Source organism: Aptenodytes forsteri, unplaced genomic scaffold, assembly GCF_000699145.1.
Source record: "Aptenodytes forsteri isolate BGI_AS27 unplaced genomic scaffold, ASM69914v1 Scaffold336, whole genome shotgun sequence".
Lineage (NCBI taxonomy): Eukaryota > Metazoa > Chordata > Aves > Sphenisciformes > Spheniscidae > Aptenodytes > Aptenodytes forsteri.
Window position 1 is genome coordinate 4,498,678 of NW_008794911.1, and position 23,676 is coordinate 4,522,353.

The 23,676-nt window shown below is 35.8% G+C and overlaps 1 protein-coding gene across 1 annotated transcript in view; it reads left to right on the forward strand.

Moving 5' to 3' along the window:
* Positions 1–23,676, forward strand: part of DNAJC1 (DnaJ heat shock protein family (Hsp40) member C1) — a 177,485-nt gene that overhangs the window by 76,554 nt on the left and 77,255 nt on the right. The window contains exons 9-12 of the mRNA XM_019470988.1: positions 407–475; positions 514–518; positions 19,322–19,426; positions 20,242–20,288. Of these exons, the coding sequence (XP_019326533.1) occupies positions 407–475; positions 514–518; positions 19,322–19,426; positions 20,242–20,288 (226 nt within the window). The remainder of the gene's footprint in view (positions 1–406; positions 476–513; positions 519–19,321; positions 19,427–20,241; positions 20,289–23,676) is intronic.

The window sequence follows — 23,676 nt, forward strand, 5'->3', positions numbered from 1 at the left end:
ATACAATTTTAAGAGAACCTAGTGCAAGCTTTTCCAGCTGCTACTATTCGATTTAGGGGAATTTGAAATTTGAAAGGTAAAAAGAAAATTATCACAGCATTTGGAACATGAAATCAATTTGGTTTAGGAAGTTAGTGTTAATCTTGCTCTGTTTGCTTGCCAGGCTGAACAGCATAATTGCCAAAAATCAGATATGGGAAAAATACATTCATTTGTGCAAAATAAATTTTATTCTTCTAGGTGATTGTCAAGAATTTTAGTAAATGTAACTTTAAAAAAATCTGTTTTAGTTGTTGTTTGTTTTTTTTTTCCCCCGAGACATAAACTTACCTAGCAGCTGGGCAATTTATTCATTCAGGGATTTATGTTATATGACTTCATACAATTGTTAAATCTTGTCTTCAAGAAATTACTTTTTATAAAAGGGGGAAAAAAAAGGCTCTGGGTGTAATGCAACTCTCACACTTCCTGGAGGGTAACTAGTTTGTACTAAATAGTTTCTGTATTAATCAGTGCAGTAGTGGCAATTCCCCAGAAGCAATGTGTTATTTTTATTTCTCCTTATCTGGTTAAGAGTTGCAGATAATAGTAAAGGTCTCAATTTCTAGGTTTCATCTCTGTTAAAGTCAGCAAATTCATATTGATCTTCTAAAAATCCTTTGGCTTTTTTCTTTTACTGTGCTAACACTTGGGGTCATTTTTGCCCTGACATTCTCTCTTTGTTATATCTTGATATTAACTTTATCATTAAAACTTTGAGGTTCTTTGGCATTAAAAAAACGTTGATGGCATTTTATTTATCCTTGACTGCTGAGCAAATCTCAAACAGTTACTTCCTGTTTGGGTTGAAGGAACAAGTGAATTCTTGGAAAAGGCATAAAATTGCACAAATTAGCAACCAATATATGGAGTAAATTTCCTTGAATATTCCTAGATTCACTACTGATGTGTATTTTGAACAAAGAATTAATTCCATATCTGTAGGCAATACTTAACTTTGTCATTTAAAAGTAAAAATGCCCTACCAGAACTGAAGACTTGATACTATTGTGGAGTTCATTTTTACCTTAGCTTAGTTTTTAATAGTGATGGAACAGATTCACTAATTATAACTACTGAATTAGTGAAAATAACCAGAAGTTTCCCTTCTGTGGAGAGATCTTCTAAACAATTTTATTTTAGTTTATTAGAATCATAGAAACATAGGAAAAAAGCTGATAAAACCGATCATATAAAACGGTGTAATGATTAGCACTTCTTGTTGTAATGTTTAGTGAGAGCAGAATAAATAAGTATGAAGAAAATAAAATTGCTCATAGAATTAAGTCTTCATGTTTTTGTTTTATTTTGCCGTAAGAGAGCCTTTCAAAATTGGAATTTCATTGTGTTGCAACTCATTAATGCAGTGAGCAGCAAGGTTTTTTTTGTGTGCCCTTATTCGATACCTAAATTTCAGACTCAATTAAAGATTTCTGGAGACTCATTCAGTAAAGAAAGCAAAAAAAAATTTCCTCTTTTGTTGTTTTATCACTTAAGCTTTTTTACTTCTTGTGTCTGGTTTTATTTGTACCTCCTGTTAATAGTAACAATTAACTGAACAAATATTCTTGACTTGTCTTTTAAAAATATTTTTCTTTTCACTTTTTTGGTATAAATATTGATCTAGAAATATGGAAACTAATTATAGTTGTATCTTGGTGGATCATATCCCAATTTCCTTTTGTCGTTTCCTCATTTTTGAGAGTTGCTTCTCTCCCCTAGATCCCTGCTTGGTCTTACCTAACATTATTAGTTGAAAAGGGGTGGGTGGTAGTAAAGACTTTAAAAAAATTTTGTTAAAGTCTTTCAGGTGAAGAACATTACATAAAGTATGTATGCATATAGATTATAACCTATGTGTTGTGTGTAAAGTCTGTCTAAGTTAAGATGATTATGGAAATTGCCCTCATTTCAGTTTTTCAAGGAACGCTTGCTATGCTAAGAATCCTTTATAAACAAGACTCTTTCATGCAACTCTAGATCAATATAAACAGAAAGGTTTTCTTGGGTAAGATAAAAAGTTCTCCATATGTAAAGTTGTCTTGCTTGTAAAGGTGCCTGTAATTTTTCAGCTCATGGATATTTAAGTCTGACTCTAGATCTATAAATATTATTGAATAAAAGCTTAGCGTGCCTGTCAGTTTATTTGGGAGCATAATTCTACTAGTGTTTAGGCAGCAGTCATATTTGAACTCCCATGTAATACATGCACGAGTCCTAGAATTCCTGGAAACCTGCGGAGCTGGAATTTTAATCTTTAAAACAATGTTTTTTAATTGCATGCAAATTTTGATTGCCCCATGTGGGAATAGTATAGTTCTGTATTTTAAGTTATTCTTTTATTCTTACATAGTGCGGGAAAACTACATCAAATATAAAAGACATGAAAAACTGTTTCAAAAAATACGACTACAAATACTTAGATTCTTGTTCTGTTTTTTAAGAAAAGACTTGGATTATTCATGTTTATTCATCTTGATGGAATTTGTCTTCCAGGGTACATAAGGCTTTTTAATTCTTAGTCAAATGTTCTACATTAAATGTGATAAAATGAGATAGAGGTGATACAAAAGTATTGTAAGTTTGTCTTGTATTGATAAATGCTAAAATGCTGTTCACATAAGTAAAACAGTTCTGGATTATTTATAACTTCTGAAAATGTGCCTCACAAATTATATTTCAACAAGATTCCAAGTAATTTGGATAAAAAGTGTTTGCAGTCATTTGTGGTCTGAAAGTAGACATCTCCATTTGTGCTTCTGGAGTACCCTCACGTGTAGAGAAGTTCTGCTGAATTATTAAGGAAGAACTTTGTTGTACCATAACAGAATTGGTAATTAAAACGGTTAGCCAGTTTCTCATGCGGCTGCCGTTATTTTTAGAATCTCATTACTTTCATTATACTTGAGAGACTTTGCAAGGTTCTGGGTCTTGTGCTTCTTTGTCTTAGATGATAAAAATACATGTGCCTTGCAGAAAGTGCTTGGTAAATACTTCTGGGTCTTTTGAGACAAAAAGTACACTTTCCTGCAAGAGAATCATCAGTTGCCTGGACACTGCGTGTTTCAGAACTGTCCGTCTACACCTGGGCTCATCTGCTTGTAATACGTGCAGTCTCCTTCCCCTTCCTAATTGATGCACTCGGTTTAATGATTTCTCCCTGCCCTTCTAAAATGATACAGCATATGCTGGTTTTTAGTTCTGTGCAGATACCAGTCTGCTGCTGCATATCTCTCAGAAACATTACACTTCTATTGTTTTAAGGAATAATCCATTTTATGTTATATTTGTGTTAAGATTTGTAATTTGAAATAGGCAAGCTGATAACTAGCCAGATCATTCTGCAATTTAGTGGAGCCTGTTAGAATCAAAATGATTCTTCAGAGAGCTGGGGTTTATTTGAAGAGGGGGGGGACCACTGCTTGTAAGGTAGTATTATGAAGCAGGTCTGCATTGCTTATGCAAATATTTTTTTCCTTTTTGAATCTGCTTGTTTCTCTGTCTTTTTGTACAACAACCATGTACCTTAATATTGCTTTTAAAGACTAGTAGCAAATTTCCGGGACTGCATACTGTAAAATCAGGGAATGTCAGTTTTCAGAATGTCTCAAATCTTAATTTGGTTTCTTTGTGCTTGTTCATTGTGATGATTTTTAATTCACTACATTATATTCTACAGGGTCTTTACTTATTCAGGCTCAGGGAGAGATGTGGCCCCAGTGCAGCTTCGGGCTTATGTATTGAAAGAGACTGTTGTCTGTAAAAACTGTTTAACCTGTAGATGTTGAGGGTATGTAGAGAGTGGGGGAGAAGATTGCAGGGAAAAAAAAAATGGTTTCATGGGTAAGCTAGTCAGACGAAAAGTGCCCTTGAGGATTGGATTCTGTTCCTCTCTCTGCCACAGAATTCCTATGTGATGCTAGGCAAGTCATTTAAACGAAACTTTTCCCAAGTGGTGACTAATTGATTTGAGTGCTCTGCAATTCTGGTTGCATAATTTGAGATACTAGGGGCTTATATGCAGAAATGCCGAGGGTTTGCAGCTGCAGCTGAAGTCGATTAAAGTCTGTGCTCTGAATGTATGGAATGTTGTTTGATACTGAACACTTGGAAAAATCATAGCTGAGATAAAATTAGCACCTGAGATTACTGAAGATTCTACCTTAATCTGTGCCTCATTTTGCAATCTATAAAAAAAGGAAAGTAATGCACACTTGTCTCTTAAGTTATTACAATGGTGAATAATATTATTGATGAACTCTGATGCCATTGAGATGGGCTTCAAAACAAATAACCACAGCTTCCAAATGTGTTTGAACAGCATGCAGCTAAGAGCAGATGAGGCCACACATGAACAAATGTGTGGAGAAAAATACTGAATAGCTGCTCACTGGGTAAGCAGTCATCTTCTGTATGTTGCATAAAGACAGTGTGGCAGGAGTAACAACGACAGATTGTAGTTCCTTTTCAGGGAACCACCGAGTTCTTCCCAAATCTTCTTTACCTGTTCAGAATACTCATTATTATCTGTAGCATGTATTATCTTTATCATATTTCTGTTATCCCTTAATTTTTAAACTGTAAGTTTATATTTTAGATTTAATTAAACTCAAATCTTATCAACAACCTCATTATTTTTTTAACAATAGCTTCTCTTGCTACTTTAAAAAAAATTATCTTTTGATTCAAAGAACAAAAATAGAACTTGACCAAAAATTTTTATCTTTTTGGTCTGTTTGCCAAGAGTGTGCTCTTTGTCGACATTGCCACAGGGTATACAGTTTCCACTGCTGGCATCTGCCTAAAGTTGGCTCAGGGTTTGTGTGGGACCAATTGGAAGAGGGGAGCTAGACGAGGAAACAGACTGATTTTAGTCCCCTTCTTCTTTTCTTCCTGCTTCCTCAGTTTCTTCACTCTGCAGTAAATATTTCTTTTATTTTGGCCAGTGGTACTTACTATGACTGATTTTTTTCAGAAATAGTTTTGCAATATTTCTGCCACCACTGTTCTGTGTTTGGGTTTTTTTCCTTCCAAAAAAGACAAGTTATGAGAGGAAGAAATTGCATCTGATGGAATCCTTTTTCATTTCTTGGATTTGATTCCATGGCTGGGGTTATGAGACAGAGGGAAATGTGCCTTTGGCCTATTATTGATACTTGTAGGATTGTCAGTAACAGAATGCTTTTTTCCATGTAGTAGCTTGCGGACTTGCAGTTTCAGTCCTTTCCTCTCCACCTGTGTCAAAAGTTACCTACTAAATATATTCTTGCTTGTCTGTTGATCTTTCTCTTAGTCTTGACTTCATAACTTGAAAATTTGGGGGAGAACCCATGTTAGGATTTATCTTTGCTTCATCTAAGTCCCATGATCACAAAACTTTTCCTGTAGCTTTTGCATTTGAAATATTCTACATTTGTCAGTGTTTCTACTTGAGGCAGTAGGACCACAGTTTTGTCTTCCGACTTTCACTGTTACCTTTGATGCTGATAATCCTGTAATCCCATGTTGAGAGGCAAGTAAATGAATTGGTAATAGCCACTATCTTCTGCAGTCAGTTAGCTGAAACAGATTTCTGGTAGCATAGTTAACGGCATGTAACCTGTGCCAAGTTTTTATTGCTGCTCACTCAACTGCTGATTCTTCTTTTTCACAGGCATAGAAAAAGACATACTTTTCCCCTTTATTTTGGTCTTTTCTCCTTTTGCAGTGTTTGTCTTGCTACCAGCTCTGCTCACTCAACTTTGTAGTTCCTGCAGTTGGCTATTGCTCTCTGTCCTGCCCTGTACTGCTTCCAGACTGAGGATTTATTCTTAAAATACAGGTGTCAGAAGAAAATTCCTCTTACCTGTTACTTCTGCTTGTCATGGTGGGGAAATGAAAATGGGGATGGAGGAAGCAAGAGATCTCTTCTTTTCAGCTGTCCAGTTCTGACTCTGCTGTTGTGACTTGAGAATAGGTCTCTATGGGTGGATGAGAGATAATGGGAGGTAAATACGCTCCATACAACTGCTGCCTTTTAATATCAGTGGCTGAAACACTGACCTTACATTTGCCCCTTTACTTATTTTTCTCTGAGGAGCAGGGAGCATTTCCCAATTTGTTTCACTCATGACTTCAGAGGGATTATTGGGTAAGAGCTATTATTTTGCCCCTCTCAGCCCTCTGATGGTGGTGACAGGCTATTTAGCTTCCCAGCAAAAAAGGCTTGTTTTTGCTGAATTATTTTTATGTCTGTATAAAGAGAGAAGCAGGCATGTACATGTGTTTGATATCTACTGCCTTTTGTAGTGATGAGGTTGTTGAGTGTTGTGCTCACCTAACTGAAGAATGCTTAAAGTATATTGGGAGAAGTGTTTACTTCACACTCATCATCTCAGCTTTTCCTCTTTGTGCAGACCTGCCCTCTGTCTCTTCTAGACTTCTCTGGATTTTCAGAGCATCTGGTTCAGCTGCAGCCTTGCTGTGGATATTGCTGTGAGAGCAGAAGCTCAGCACGTGCTGCCTCTACCAGCTGTTCCCTAGGCTGCTTCTGTAGTCCCCTACAGAATGCCCCGTTGCGAGGGTCTCCCAGTTTGGGTAGAGTCTGTCTTCTGCTCTTCTTCCGGCTCTTGTAGGCCAAGAGAGAGGCAGTTTATGGATGAATATGAATTACTCCCCTCCTTCCCTGATGCAAACGATGTCTCCACGGTAGTAGTGGAAGAGAAGAGCAGTAACTGCGTGCAGGGAATGGCCTTATGAAAAGCCATTATGAAAAGGGAAGTGATCTTTCTGCCTCTCACTTGGGCCTGTGTGGTTCAGTTCAAACATTTTGATTTGAAAAACATAGAGGGCAATTCAGGGAACAGTGCGCCACTGTGTGTAACAGTATCTGCCCACAGCTGCAATAAATCTTGAGAGGTAATTATCTTCCTTAAGGATTATTTGGCTCATTCTCACTAGAAATAGTGTCAGATAAGCATTTTTAGTGACCATAATACCAGTTTTCCATACAAAATTGCTAGTGAATCGGAAGGGATGTCTTCAAGGCAGTTCCATCACAAGTCATTGCATATATATGGCTTTTTTAATATGGGCATGATTTTTTAAATTTAATTTTATTTAGCTTTCAGTTGCTTATAAATTAATTTTCTGTGTGAATTTTAATCGATGGTTCCTAATGCTAAACTTGATTTCTTTATCCGGGTACATTTGAACATCGGCTGGCTAATTTATGGCTCATACAGACTCTGGCAGGTTTTGTGAATAGTCTTTTGGGATGTTAGTGTCCCCTGCCTTCTGCCCTGGCCCTTTATCAGGTTTGCCATGTTTTATGCCATTGAACTGTGAGTTGAGGTGGTTAGGCAATGCTCATGCTTTCAGCTCACTTTGTTAGGAGTGTGGTAACTTTTAGCAAAGTGGTGGGCCATCTGTTAAGCTTATTGGAGTTTAACTGAGATGTTTGTTAAGTTTTAGGCTGGGAGGTGTCTTACACGCAGAAATTTTGCTGATGCTGGCATCTGTACTAGAGAGTGATGGAGGGCATTACTATATTCTTTCAAGGAGGCTATGTACTAACTCAGCAGTGAATTACTATATAGGTAGTGGCATGTTACAACCTCCCTGAGGTCTTCTGAGTCCCGAGGTAGTAATAGCTCATTAAAATGGTAGTTAATGAGTATAAAGGGATCATTATGCGACTTTCCTACATGACGGGTAGGGCTAAATCCTAACTAGTTCAATAGAAAGTATTCTAAATAAAGAAGGAAGGAATTTGATAAATGCTGCTGGTAGTTCTTTATAAACGTAGCTATTTAAAGCAGTGCATTTGAAAGAACACTCATAGAAATGCATTTTAAATAAATTAATACAGGTTTTTAAATGTATTTTGGAGCTTTCAGAGGTATTAGTAGCCTATATAATCTCAAAGTTATCTTAACATAGTCTGTAATGAAGCATCTTTGGTTAAAAATATGCAGTGTTTTGCCACTTCTGATCAGGTGGGTTTGAAGTTTAAAAAAAAAAAAAAAAAAAAAAAGAAGACTTTTTTTCCCTTAATTACTTAAATTTGTTTTTTTAAGATCTCAAGATTTGTAGACATTTTCTGTTCTATATGCCAGAAATAAATGGTGGAACAATTTCTCCTTGAGGAAGGAGGAGAGTAACGTTCTCCTAATATGATTTTGTTCGTGTTAAACATATCCACCTCTCACATGAGGTCGTCTTTTTTATGCTTTTCATTTAACTACTCTTATTTTCTGGAGAAAGGTATTAAGGATTTGTCCAAACTGAACAATGTGGATTTTGTAGCAGTGAGATGAAAAACTTCCTGATCTCAGTAAATGCTTCGTGTCTTCTTCCAGGCTCTAGAATGACAAACAAACAAATGAAATACTGCAGACTCAGGTACACCTCGATCTCAAAGCTCAAGTTCAGTGGACAGGGCTATTTTTAAGCTATTTTAAGAAGAATTACATTGCTTCTGCAAAAGGAGTCCTTCAGAAATATTATAGCATGATACAGAAGCTAGGTAAACAATAGGAAAAGGAGGATGGAAGCAAATATAAAATAAATATATTTCTAAAAATATAATACTGCAGACTCAGGTACACCTCGATCTCAAAGCTCAAGTTCAGTGGACAGGGCTATTTTTAAGCTATTTTAAGAAGAATTACATTGCTTCTGCAAAAGGAGTCCTTCAGAAATATTATAGCATGATACAGAAGCTAGGTAAACAATAGGAAAAGGAGGATGGAAGCAAATATAAAATAAATATATTTCTAAAAATATATAAATATATTATAAAAATATAATATAGATATGATTTTGAGAGAGGTGCTCCTGCTTTCTGTCATAAATGAAGAAATTATAACTGCTGGGCCTGGACACGGTTTACTACAGTGGCTCTACCATATCCTCATTTAGGTGTTTTTGTTGCAGGAGTTAAGTATGTATTTATAATTAACCAAATACAGACATTTTTAAAGGAATAGTTTAATTTTAGAAAAGTTTTAATGATATTTGTAGAAATTCCTGCTTGCTTGTCTTGTTCAGTTTAGTCCTTATTTTCATCTGACATTCTCAAGGATCCTTGCTGTTAATATCTGTTCCGTATTATCTTTCAAAGCTAAAGCTGATAACGGGTGGAGAAAGTACTCTAAGCTCAAATTATGTGGATGACTTATTAGTGATCATCTACCTCAGGATGACTTTCTTAGTAGTTCAGAGTGACTGTGATGTAACAGGAAAAATAAGCCTGATGCCTAGTGGTCCAAGTCATGGAGCAGAGCCCCATGGGGCTTCAAATTCATAGCAAAGGAGTGTTTCCTGCCACCTTTTGATACTTGCCACTCCTTTCGAAGCCCTTTTAGGTTTTGTGAAAATCTCATTGACTCTTTCTTTTCCAGCATGAACATCTGTCATCTTCAGTGTGACAAGAATACTGTCTTTCAGCCAGGACCTTTTAAACTACATAAACAGATGCAGTAAAGCCAGTTGGAATATTTTCAGAGTAATTATTAAATCGATCATCAAAGGGATATTTAAATTCTAAAATACAGGACTGTTAGTAACCTGCTATACCCTGCTGTGACAGAACCGGTTAAATCTAAGTCACGTCTGATAAATGTATGCAAGACCTGCCTGTAAAGGAGACTTCAGCAGTCTGTTCCAGTGATACGCTAGTGATGCTTCTAGGAAGTTTTCCTGGTACCTAACTTAAATCTTCCTGTGCTGTTATCTGACTGTTACTGCTTAGCCCTGATAGATCAGACAAGGCAATTCTTCCATTTTTCTTTACAGCTACCCTTTACATATTTGAAGATGTTAATTTCCTTGTGTCAGCTCCATTTTCTTTAGGCTTAAGTCACTCTTGTTCTTTCAGTTTCTCTGAACAAGTCACTATTTTTTCTCCTAGACCTCTTATTATTCAGATTTTTTTGCTTATCTTCCAAATAGGCTTATAGCTTTCTTTAACCGCATTGTTTGAACTGGACGCAGCAATCTGCTGAGGTCTTACAATTGCTGCGTGAAATGGCATGGATGCTCGTTGCCGTACTGCTCATGTCATGGTGGGCTGTGCTGCACAGAAAGGCGACATCATGCTACTGACTCACGCTCAGCTTGTGATTCACTGATCATTTCTGCGTAACTGCTTTTTTCTATCCTGTGTTTGTGCAGTTGATGAATTCTATCCAGATGTAGACCATTAGTCTTTCACTTAGGAAATAGTGTCATGGTTTTTTTAGAGCAATTCTCCAATTTGTCTGGATCTTTTAAAATTCTAATTCTCTTTGACAGCATCTTTGTAGGTTTTCCCAGGTTAGTGTTAACTAGCAGCTTAACAGTGATTCTGTAATTCAACTTGCCGGTTAAAATATTGAGTATCAGTGGACTTGGGACAGACCTCATAAAATCCTGTTTGATACACCTTTTCATTTTTGACAGTTAGATCCTTTAACTATTTCAAGGTATGATTTATTTTCTTTCCAGTTTGTTTTGCACCTGCAAGAGAAGCTTCATGATACCCATGTTTTTGTCATTTGTTTAAAAAACGTTGTGCATTGAAAACATTACTTAAGTCAAGATATGAAAATGATCACTGTCTATTCATTCCAAACTAATGTAACAGCTTTTATTTAACTATGTTTTTAAAATACTTTGTGAAGTTGAGCAGCAATTACAAATGTAAATTAGAGCATTGTATAAGCATTAAGGACTGCTGAGGAGGTACGCTTGTTTACATGTGTTTTATATTAGCATTTCTGTGTTTGTGTATGAAAATACATACGATGGATGTGTGTGGGTGTATGGGCGTATAAATTGGTATCCTTTACTGCTGATAGGGCTGAGGAAGTTGCTAATAAATAGTTAATGTTTATTGTGAAAGTTGATGCCTGTGGGGATTATTCACCATATAAATGTTGTGTGGATGCATAAGATAATGGGTAGATTTTTGAAAACTTCTGTGTTGGAGATAATTGTTCTTTGTTGGCTTCTTGTATGGCTTTATAATATTTTCTTTTCAGCTATACATCCTATATCCTGTCTTGTATGCCCTTTCCTCATTTTTTGGACATCAGAAGGGAGGGTAATAAACACCTTTCAAAAATATGAAAAGTTTTAGAGCTTACAAGTCAATTAAAGATGTAGTCACAAAAGTGACAGCAACAGTTCAGGTGACACAGGAATTCAGTCATTAGTAGCCCAAGCATTTTTTTGTGGGTGGTTTTTTTTTTTGGGTTTGTTTTTTTTTTTTTTTAATGTTGGTCTTTGGTTTTCTTTAAGACCTAAGTCTGTGGTCATTAGTAATCCCCCTCCAAAAAATTACGCTTAAATTGAGATCTGGGAAGCAGTTATTTGAAAAGACAGGCTAGGTGTATAGAAGCATATGGGTCAGTAATGTCAGTTCTGATGGAAGGGTGTAATGAGAACAGGATAAGCAAGAGGACAAGGAGGTAAAGGCCTGGTATGGATGTAGCCTTGCTGATTCTCTAATTTCCTTTAATTCCTTACCCTCTGGAAAGAAGTTGGAAGTATACTAAAGCTGAACTGTAGCAAGAAAACTATATAAACAATCAAATAGCAGCATATTTTGGGCATTACATTGTAGGAAGGGTTGGAACTTGTCAGATCCAACACCCCGAAATCTTCGCCACCTTAGACTGATGCTCCACAGTGGTGAGTGTGGACTGCATTCAGCTGTCCTTGGGTATAGTGTCACCTCTTTTGGAAATCAGGGGGCTGTGCTATCTAGGGGCAGAGGCATTGAGCAAGAAATGCGCTGCAGGAGACATCACATTTTGCTTTCCCTGCCAACCTGGACTGTAAAAGCAGTGGTCTTTCTTTGCAGCAATTTAGTTCCTGTGAATATGTTGCAGGATCAGGAATTTTGTAGGTAATATTTTTATCTGGGAGCTGTAGACTGGAAATCTCTGATGCAATAGGCAGATTTCCAAGAGAACTCCTTAGAAACAACTTTCTTTAGCCTATAAGGGAATACACACAGGTATATATAAATATACACAACTATCTCTATTATAAAAATATATATAACACATATTAGATAAATACATAAACAATAAATGTAATAGATAAAATGGAATCAAAACAAATAGGTAATAGTGTTCCTGGAAAAACATGTGAAATAAATAAAGCATACCTACTCATTCCTTCCTTGTGAACTACCAGAATGAAAAACTAAATGGAAATAAACTATAAGGCAGGATTTCAAATTAGTCAGTATTGGCTTGAATAATGTCTTCAGTTGTTGTTGGATAGCTTTTCTCCGTTTTGAATTTGAAGAGTAACTCTAAAAGTGTTGAGAGTTGATGAGTGTTCTCTGCATCTCAGAGACAAAGCTCATGTTAAATCATAACTTATGGTTATATATGACAGTGTTCTCTTGGGCAATCTAATTTTTCCTAAATAATCAGTTTCTGAAAATCTAAGTAAAAAAGGTAAAAGGCTAAAATAGTTTCAACAGAAGAAAAAAATTACATATAAATACTGTTGTTCAAATTGGTCAAGAAAACCTAAGCCCGTGTAATTGTGCACCTGTGCTGAGAAGAACACTTTTTTTGGTTTCTCAAGCATGAGGCAGCAGAATTTTCATTCATTTGGCACGCTAGGCTGAAAACAGAGTCTTCTTTCATTTGACACACTCCCCTGGAAACAAACATGCCAGTGAAGGGATTGTGCCAGTTATCAGAAGCTCACAGGAATACATTGTGCTGGTTTGTATTCATTTTCATTTCATGAATTGCTTTAAAACTTAGCAACATAAAAAAGCATTAAAACACCTTTTTAGCATTATTTTTAGTTCCTACGTATTTCCCTGCTGTGCTGTTATTCAGTTTAAATCAACGGAATGTTGTGAGACACATGGCTTGGTTTGCAGCAGAGCAGATCTCTCCTCCTGCCTGGGTATACTTGGAGCATTCATCTGTAGAGAAGCAGCAAATTTGAGTTTAACTCATTTTACATCCTTGAAAAAGATGAGTGTCTTAGAAAGAAGTTCAAGCAAAATAAAGGGTGAATTGAACAAAGGTTATGCAGCAAGAAATTTAAGCCAAAACTCAGCTGACATCTGTTAACTATAAAAGTTCACAGATAATGCTTGGTCTTCTGGGAGACACTTGCTTTTCTTTCCTAGAGTTATATTCTTCAGGATTGCCAGCAGGTCCTTCCCACCTCCGGAATTTGCTTTTTCCAAGTGCAAACTTGGCAAACTCAGGTGTACTTCTTGGAACTAATCTGGTCATGGGAGCTTAAATTAGTACCAGGTTACAGTGGATGCATGTGAAGCAAATATGGGAGCAGTATTTTAATCAAGTTTGATATGGGTGAAGATTCATTTATTTCCTAGTCTTGTGCTGTTGCTGCTGTTAGAGGAGCAACCATGTTAGACATGGGTATGTCTGCTTTATGTAGCTGTTGCTTTTCCTCCTGGTGCTACTGAGCAATTTGTGTGTAGAAACAGCATGCAGGTGTGACTTTATTATTTTTTTTTTTAAGGGAAATTACTTTCCGAAAAGGTGTTTGAGGAAATGGGGATGTTTGTGATTGTGCACAGGAGATATGTATTGTGACATTTAAGGCTATTGGTACTGATGGTGGGAATTTTTTTGTTTGTTTTTAAGAGAGTCTTGTTTACTTTTTTAATTATTTAAAAAAAAAAAAAAGGGTACAAAGTCTAGAGCGAATGCAAGCCATTAAATTACACAATTTTGGTGGTAAGCTTCCAGAGTCAGAATGGTCTTCAAGCAGGTTGAAAGGTATGTGTCAGCCTGTGCTGAACCAAAGTGGGGGTGAGAATCGGGTTGGAAGAAGGGTCACAGCTATATGGTTTCCATGCTAAGAATGACCTAGAGAAGGGTTGTGGAGCAACAGTGGTTGCTGTTTTGTCCCCATATGAGAGCGAGACACTTAGGAGGGGTCACACTGTGTTCCTTGATGTTGCTCAAAGAATGAGGACTGTGGATATTCAGTTGTTGGCCTACGGTCATGTTTGTTTGGTCTCTGACACTTATGGATATTAGTTTTCTGTGGACTTCACATGAAAACAGCCAGGTAGAAAGTAGCAATGTTGACACAATGTTTAATAGACAGCTGTAGCTTCTGTCCAGTTATCTGCCCCTGCTTGTTTTGTGAATTTTTGTGGGACAGCCTGTGCATCCTGCAGTTTCAAATCACGGAAGAAAAATATGTGATTGTGAATTTACAAAACTTAATTTTTGTTTCTTTTTCTGTACCATTCTGCTTCAACTTGTATACCTGATGGTTACCAGAAGGGAAGTAGTGACTTATACCCCTTCTTCTACACAAAAATTCTGAATGGAATATTTTGTTGAAGGAGCCATATACATTTGGATTGCTCTTGAATAAAATAAACCCCAAACACAAGAGTTATATAAGTTTGATTTATAATTTGGGGAGGTTGAAAAAGGCCTCATGAAGGCCTGCGTGCACTGAGGTTATTTACAGGTATAAGGTTCACACTTGAAATACGGTCGGCTGGTGCTCTATACAATTGTCGCTTTTCGTTGCCGTATAGCTTCAGTAACACACACTGTGGAAAATTCTACACAGTTATTCAGCAGCACTGCAATGAAATAGATATACAGATGTCATTCTCTTTTCACTCATTAACAAGTGATTGGACAAACTGCAAGTGAATAGAAACGTGATTTCTATCCGCATACTTGGTCCTCTGGACCACGTGCCTTCCCATTGCTAATAAAGATAACGCCACCTATTTGAAGACATCGGCAGGCATATTTAAAACCCAAGATGAATTGAGCACATTTACTGCGTTAGAAGCAGTTGCTAAATTGTAAGTAACTAAGTCTTGTTGTATAACTGCATTGCACTCAAGGGAACAATTTAGGTTTTGAATTGTATATGTTGGTAAGTGAAAACTATGTAGACATTGATTATTTTTTCCCCTTGACCTAATCACTGTTTGCCTATGGCAATATCTGATATGTTACGTGTTCACCAAGAATTGTCTTGGGACCATAATGAGGCTTTTTTTTTTTTTTAGCTTCATTAGTAATCATAGTTATATTAGGAATAGAAGGCAATGGAGTAATATACTTGTACTGTACTACACCAGTTTTTCTATTTATTGTAAAGGTGGAAGTGAACTCTGTAGGCGGGAGCCTGAATTTGTAAAGACAGAGGAGGAGATCAGATTTGAATCTTTGTGCATTTTCAGCAAGAATTTAATTTTAAAAAAATGGAAGGCAAATGCCTATTTAGATTATTTATTTTTTTAGGTGTTGTGAAAAAATCCTTTCTTTGTTTCTCCTTATGTATTTGTAGTCTAATGATAGAACTTTTCTTGGTAATACTAGAGAATATGACAATGATGCTGAGTAAAATAAAATTTAGTAATGCATTTTTCATTGTCTGAATTGAACAAGCTGCCAAAAGTAAATGACATAAATAGTGAGAAGAATGTTTCCTCTTCTCCCCTTCCCTGGGAATCTGATGTGTATCACCGTTTAGACAAAAATTAAAAATTCCAACAGAGTACCTTCAGAAATGTGTTTAACTTTTGACATACTGTTGATTCCTTCAAATGGTAATTTTGTTTGTGTGCTATAATGCTTGTTTGTAGTGTAAGGGATTGTGCGAAAAAGTGTAAAAGATCGAACTTTTAACTTCTACTTAGAGGTCATGTAACTAGACACATGGACATGTAACTAGACACATGGACACTCTGCTTGTTCAATGAAGTGTTAGCAATTAAAAAATTCCCACATGAATATTTGCATGCATAAGAGGCCAAACTGTGGCCTACCTAAATATAGACCTGCAGTTTGGTATTTCTGAGAACTAATTCTAGGACAAAACACCTTTTCCTCCATTGACTTGTCTACTCTTGTGCGTTTTTTCCAGCTATGCAGCTGACAGCTGAGCAGTTTTTATTTTAGCTTAGAGCATTCATTTTGCATTATCTTTTAATATAAGTGCTTATTTTATGCTTTGTTTTTCAAAATATATGTGATGGAGTATTGCCTTTTTTCCTCCTGAACAGCAGTGACTCATATGAAAATGGACTTAGATGCTGCATGTGGAAGTGTGTGCTGTTGTTGCAGTGAGAGTGGTTCTCAACTTGTAAGATCCGTTAACTGGAAACGGGTGTGTAAAGAGATGTTCAACCTTGGAAATGTGACGGGACAATATTGCTTTGAAAAGATAGTTACCAAGAAATAGGGTGATGCTTTTGATGTTTGTATCCACATGAGGGAGACAGTGTGACAGGCTCATTTGCCTTAATTGGTGGCAAAACTTGCCAACCTGAAGCACAGTGTTGGAGAAATCACTGAATGCACTAGCTGTCTGTAACATTACTAGCCCCTTCTGCTATTAACTGATATGCCTATACAGATTTTATTTTTCCCTTCTTAGATGTAACTGAGATCGAGACTTCTGAATTGTAAATGGAGCCATCCAACACGCCTTCTGAGCTTTTTCTTTGAAACAAACAAAACCTTAGTGTGGTCATGGCTTTCTCTGTCTAATCTTTGGACTTCTGCCCTAATATGTAAAATAATATCTTAGTCTGTAGAAAACACTGACTTTTAACTCAGTGTTTTGTTGCTCAGCCTTTATGGAAATGTTACTGAAGGTGGCCAACAGAGTCAGTCAGCTATAAATGAAAGTCTCTTAGAACAGCTGACTTCAGTATGGTAGATGTTTCTTTTTTAGTTTGAAAAGAATCGTTCTTTGTAGCTTATTTAGGGTCATACTCTGCTAGGAAGTTCTGTAGTGATGAGAGGCTTTTCTCAAAAAACAGCCACTTTTGTTCAGGGCAGCTCCTAGGGGATCTGGAACCTCACCTGAAGATGCCTAGCATTACCCGTAGGTAGCACGAATTAGCAAATGTTTGGAAAATGCATAATTTTCCTGTGTTGTGCTTGACAGTATTGTGAAGATTTGGTTAGCAGGCAGACTTATTGTCGCTTTAGAAATTTATATGGACCAGTTGTAATTAAATCATTTACAGCAACGTCCTGTATTTAATTACTTATCGGTGGTATTGTTCCCTTTTCAACCTTGTAGAGGCTTAATTACAATTAGCTGATATGTTCATAAAGATCACTTTCATGGTTTAGCTAAAACCATGGCCAGTAAACTATTTCCTGATTTTTATTTGCTGTAGTACTGTTGAAATACTATATTTTGTTTTGAAGACAAGCCCACGTCGTTTATGAAGTGGCTGTCTGGGTTGGTAGATGAGGGGAAATAAAACCTCTAAATTATTTCTGGTAACTAAGATGAACAATCTGTTTTTGTAAATTTATAAATTTTTGTTTCAACTTCTCAAGGTGGAGCAACATAAATATTTAAGCAACTTTATTATTTCAGAGTTGACTTGGGATCTCTTGCTTTGCTTAAGCATGAAACAGATAAACTACCTTTTGTCCTGATCTTTTACACAAATAATCATGGTTGCTTACTTTTTTTTGCTTGTTTATTGTTTGAAGTAATTGGAAGAATACTGTGGGACAACTCTTTAATGTGCTTTTATCAGGTTTTTAACTGTTCATCGGGAGTGTTCCAAAAATAATACCAGGCACATCTAAATGTGTGGCAGAGAAGGAATAAGCTGTGGTTTATCCCAAATACACGGTCTGGAGGTACTCATTTCTTGAGGTTATCATGGTCTCAATCCCTAATTTTTAAAAGATTTATTTACTTTGCATTTTTGCATTTATTTAATATAATTCTATTAAGTCTACATCTCAAGAATTTAGTGTTTCTTTGTGCTTAGAATAGATACTTAGTCACTGTCTCTTCCTTCCCCTTAACCAAGAGTTAAAAATAAACCTATAAAACAATGGCAATATGAAACAACTCGCTGGCAGTAATCAAGCTGGAAGCAAGCTGGTACTTAACCAGAGGAATTCTGCTTTGGTGTGCACACGCCTTAGAAGTAGCTGTTGGAAAATTGAAAAATGAAAAAACGCATGTGCGGTCTTTTCAGGAGAAATCTTCCCTGTGAGTAGTAAAAGCAGCTTTTTTTTTGACAGACAAGAGACTGTGGAAACCTCGGTCTTGCATTAGGGGATAATACCAGCTTCCTTAAAATATAATTTCAAAGCTGAATTTTCACAAGTTCTGCATTTTTCTCTGCTTTATCCTTTTCCCCTTCCCCTCCTCCGGTCTTTCTCTAATATTCACTCCTGGCCCAAACTTGTATACAGCATTATTATAGCCTCATGTTATAAAACTGAAAATTTTACAATGAAAATAATGATTTGTAATAAAAAGCCTGACAGACTAATTACAGTATTGCATTAATTATTATCTTATTTCAGCTCTGTTCCTCTCACAGCTAATTCAGATCTGGGTTTTGGTGGTTTTTAAAACCCAATCGACACTGTAATTTTGAGAGAGAGAATATACTGGGGAACAATATATATAAATTCAAGAAATAAAAATTGTCAGATAAAACAGTTGTTTTCTAAAATGTTGCCTTGGACATGTTAGTAATAGAATGCAAGTAGTTCTGCTTAAAAGTGATGTTTTGTGGATCTTGTGGTGAGTGTAACACCTCATATAATACAGGTGTAACACCTTACTATATAATACAACTCTTGAAATCTTCCATTTCTGGATATCTTTATAGCATGTACTAAATAGCAGTCATTAATTCAGAAATTTGTGCATTGTGCAGCTGAGTTGGTACATCATTGATGTATTTTACGTTCTGAGTTTTATTTTTTCTCCCAAAATGTGTGCAATTCTTATAATGATTAAGGTATAGATTGATGTCAGTGCTACAGTATAGCTTCAAGACTGCAATTTGAAGCTACTTTAGAAAAATACAGTTCTTTAGACATGGTGAAGCTGAAGTTGAATGGAAGTCCTATTAGTGGTGAATTACATGTAAATATTAATAAGGGAAGAGTTTATAGCAAGTCCTGAGTTTGGGAAATTGAGCATGATAATTTGCTGAAATGATGTCTGTCTTGAAGATGTGCAGGTGCAATAATTTTCAGTTTTTATTTGAACTTTTAAATGGTGCAGGAGGTGCCGGGGTTAGTTTTTAAGCAAGAAAGTGTTTGGAAGTTTTGGCAAATATTGTAATGGATGTATGGTAATGAAAGAAGTTAAGATGAAAGATGAATTGGACTGAATGACTGTTCAGTCATTTAGGCTAGGCTGGTTGCGTGGTTTGGTTGTTAGACATCTCAAATTATGTTGCCTTAGTTCCTGCACTTGGTTGGCTGTCTTCACATCTTGACAAAGTTCTGAGAATTAGTTTCTGACAGTTTGCTTTGTTTTCCTTTTTCAGGGTGCTTCGTCTACAGACATTCGGAAAGCATATCGAAAGCTTTCACTAATTTTACACCCAGACAAGAATAAGGATGAAAATGCAGAAACACAGTTTAGGCAAGTAAGTGCAATGTGTGGCATTAAAAGTTTTAGGGAAAATAGAATCAGAATTTTTTATGATGATGTTGTTTTAGTAAGAACAATGGTACACCTTTGAAATGACTGAGTTGAACACTGAATTACATTTTTCCTGGTGTAGCTAGATTAAAACCAAGTACACTTTTTTGGAATGAATTTGTTGAATAACTCAGATTTAGTATTTACCTGTATATTAAAAATAATTTGAACATAACACTTAGACTTATACTCTTAGGAGGAAAATGTTTTGCACTTTATGTAAGACTTTATAAATAGTCTTTTCAAAAGCAGTAGGGAAAACTTCTGGTCAGTTCTCAATGCAAGTCATATTTAGGCATAATTTAATGAAAATAATTCATTTTAGTTTTTGAATTTTTGCCTTTTGAATCTTTACAGGGTGAAACATGAGACTGTTGTAATTAGCTCTGCCTTCAAAAATACACTTCTGATGACTAAATACAGGCTACTTAATTTCAGTAAGATTTTTAGGATGAAACAAATGATACCTTTTATTTTTAAGGTGTAACTGAGACAAGAGTCAGTTTGACAGATGTGAGGAAGGAAAAAACCAAATCTTTTGTACGAGTTGCTTGTCTGCGTATCTGATGACACTTTGTATATGAATATGTCACTGTTTCTTTTGCTTACTGATTTTGCTTCTTAGTGCTGTAGGGAAAAGTGAAAACTAGCAAAGGCCATTAGTTGTGAATGTAAAATATGATACTGCTATTCAAACTTTATAAACTCAATCCTAAAGTAAACTCTTTTGCGTGGTTTTTTTTTCTGTTTTTGTTTTAGTTGGTGGCCATCTATGAGGTTTTAAAGGATGAAGAAAGGAGACAGAGGTGAGTTAATTTGCACAGGTTCTTAAATAAAGTATTCATGCCAGTGATATATTGAAGTCCTATTTGGCTTAACTGTAACTTTTCAGATGATTTTTTGCATAATTTAAGTTTGTAATTCCTATGTAGCTGTTTAATTAAAGATTTTGTGTGGCTTAAAGGGGAAGCTGGTGTATATATTTGTGTGATATCCTGGTTATTCTTCTTTAAAACTAGTATTTGAAAAAACTTTAAAAGCTAGCTGTTATTTGGAGCAATTTTTTTCACACTTAACAATTATATCACTTTTTGTTGAGTTGTGTCAATTATCATTGCTTGCTTTATTAAAGCTGTGGTTGAAAATATAGGCCACTGATTCAACTGTCAGTTGTATCTCATTATATCAATAAAAGGTTTGTTGCATGATATTTAGGGATTATTTCCAGTGTATGTCTTCTTCAACATTTTCTGTTGCTTAGTGCATTGGTTTTTCTTTCAGATGTTTTATCTATAATACTGTAAACTTTGATATGCATAGCATAATTTTTTTTTTTAATAAATTATAGTTGTCCTTGCAGCTTCAGGAGCAGGTCCAGCAGTACCTGAAGGGGATAGGATTAAGAAATGAAAACCTGGGGCTGATCTGCTTTCTGGAAGACTGTTCTGAACTTCACCCCCACTAATGATTATCAGGAAAACTGGGGCACTGAACGAGTTTTGCTTTTGGGTTGGAGTTTTGGTAAATCATCCTTCGGCTTACAAGCCTTTAAACAGAGCTTCACAAGACATTTCTTGAAGGGTTTTTGGCTTTGTAGATGTCTTGGCAGGAGTCCAGGTTTTATAGTACAGACTATCTACTTTTTGATAATCCTCTCTTGAAGTGTCATGAAAATGTACTTCATAGGAAGTACTTTTGGAAATTTGTATTTTTTTTTATTTCACCTCTCACAAGACAATTTTGTTGTGAAGTTCTACTCAAGGAAAGTTTAAAAAAAAAATGCTAGTTACATAGTTGTAGACCACTTGAAACTTGAGTTATCCCCAAAATTTTCCCACCTTTTTGTTTATAACATTATTTACATACACTTTGTGATATTGCCTCTCTGGAACTTAGTTCCAGTATGTAACTTCTAGGAATTCCCTTGTAGCTGTAATAGCAGTATTTTGCATGGAACTGTGATGCAGTAGCTTGTAAAAAAAAATACGTTTTTAAGCCTTGGATACATTATGAATGTGACTAACTTACCCAACTTGTTTGTGAGAATATTGTTAATTAGTGCAGCACAGTGATTACAAATGAGAAGTTAAAGCAGCAGTAGATTATTCTAGCTTAGATTGATTTCATTGTCAATAACTTATTTTGTACGTAGACAATGTCATATTTTTCTTGCACAGTGTGGATGTATGGTTGATATTGCTTCTATAGTTGATTAAATATAAATATAGTGGATTAAATGGTGTTTACCTTCAGATAATTTTCTGGAAATAATATGCGGAGTTTATAAATAACAAGTAGGGTAGCAGAGCTGTATGGTCTCATTGCTTTGAGAAAACCTTTATTGATCAGATTTATTACACAGTCTAATGATAAACTCTCAGTTGAGCTTGTAAATGGAGGGTGGTCTATCCTGTAAGGCATTGCTGTAGCATGTCTTTAAAACAAGTCTTAAGTAAGTGCTCTAGGAACTGCTCCCCCTGTAATATTTTCTGGTGTAAGGGTTTCTTGCAGCTGTACGGCAAAGGAAAGGGGAGAGTCGTTGCTTTTTGGGATCTTCCTGCTTTAGATGTTGATATTTGGCTATGCATTGTGTGAGGTGATGGACCTAGTGGAAGAGGCTCGAAGTTTACTGTCATGCCCATGCACTGGGGAGAAGCTATGCTGCACCCTTTGTCTCTCGGCTTATCAACTCAGTAACTCAGTTTTATCCTGAATCCAGAGACACTTATTTGCGTCTGCTGTAACAAGGCTTTCTGCCAGATTTTTTTTTTTTCTTTCCCCTTGGCACTGTGGTAGTTTTTATTTCTAAAGTAACTCAAAGACCTGATGGGATGAGATGGAAATTAGTTCCATTTCTTACAAATTAGTTGGTGAGGAATTCTGGCAGTTTAGCTGGGAATCCCATCACAACTGGACACCTAAATGGTTTGGGGCACGGGATTACACCACCTCGAGAAGAGTGAGCTGCAGGCTTCTGCTTCTGTACAATGAAGTTATCCGTACCTGCCTCTTACTGTTCACCTCAAAGGTGATGTAATCCAGCATTGGTCCTGGTGTGCGTACAGAGAGTGGAACCAGTAAAGGCAAGAATAAGGTCCTGCACTGTATGAGTGAGCGATTAACTTATTCTGAAACAATAAAATTACACCCTTCCTCCATGTCGTGGTGAATGTCAGAGGTGTTAATTGTTTGTGTGCATGTAGAGAAACAGCGTTCTAAAAAGGCAGATCTGTTGGCCAGCTATATGTAATTATTTTTCTAAAACCTTTGTATTTTCATGTTTATCAGTGAATTTTTACTTTAGCTGATGGCAGAAGTCTTTCTTAAAATATTATAGTTCTTCTACTGACAATTATAATACAGGGCTTTATAATTAAAATGTGGTTTGCTTTTTTGAGAAAGTTATATAGTTGCTTGTGAAGTATACTAATATTATTATTAGTACTACAGAATATAGTAATATTACTGTGTCAGTACTTTTTTTCTTACACACTTTGACTGATACAAAATCAAAAGATTCTAATATTCTAACATTAAACATACATGCAGCATTGTTTAATGTAGCAGTGTTTAACATTAAATTAAACATACCTGCAGCAGAACGTAATATTTTGTTTTGTATACACACTGCAGAGTGCGTGAAATTCTACAGAAAAGTTTATCTTTAGGGTATGTAGAGATAGGTTCATTTCCCAAAATACAATTTACTTTAGGGCATTTATTGGTAAATCAACTTGACAATGATAAATTTTATTAGCCTTTGATTATTTTTAATTTATGAAAAAGTAGATAGTTTTAAGCACTTCTATTAATTGTAATTAGGCAAAAATCTTAGCTTTTAATTTCATTGTTTGTTACCATTTTAAGGAGCTTTTTTTACCTACCAGGCCTATCCTCTGTAACAATGTGGGCTTGATTACAGGAAGCATTTGCAAAGGAATCAAGATATACTTGTTTAGAGTAAGAAAGATGTTTATCTTAGCTCTCATTATAATTAAATGTCTGTATTCATAAGTATAAATTGTTCTGCCTGATGTTGTACTGGATGTCTTTGACAGCTTGAGGAAAAAAGGCCCCCAAAATATAAAACGCCAGTGCAGTCTTCCCATAGTTCAGAATAGATTTCATTAATTCAAGGTTATAGTATGTAAACTATAACAGATCTCTGAAATTGTTTGAAATATGAAATGCAGT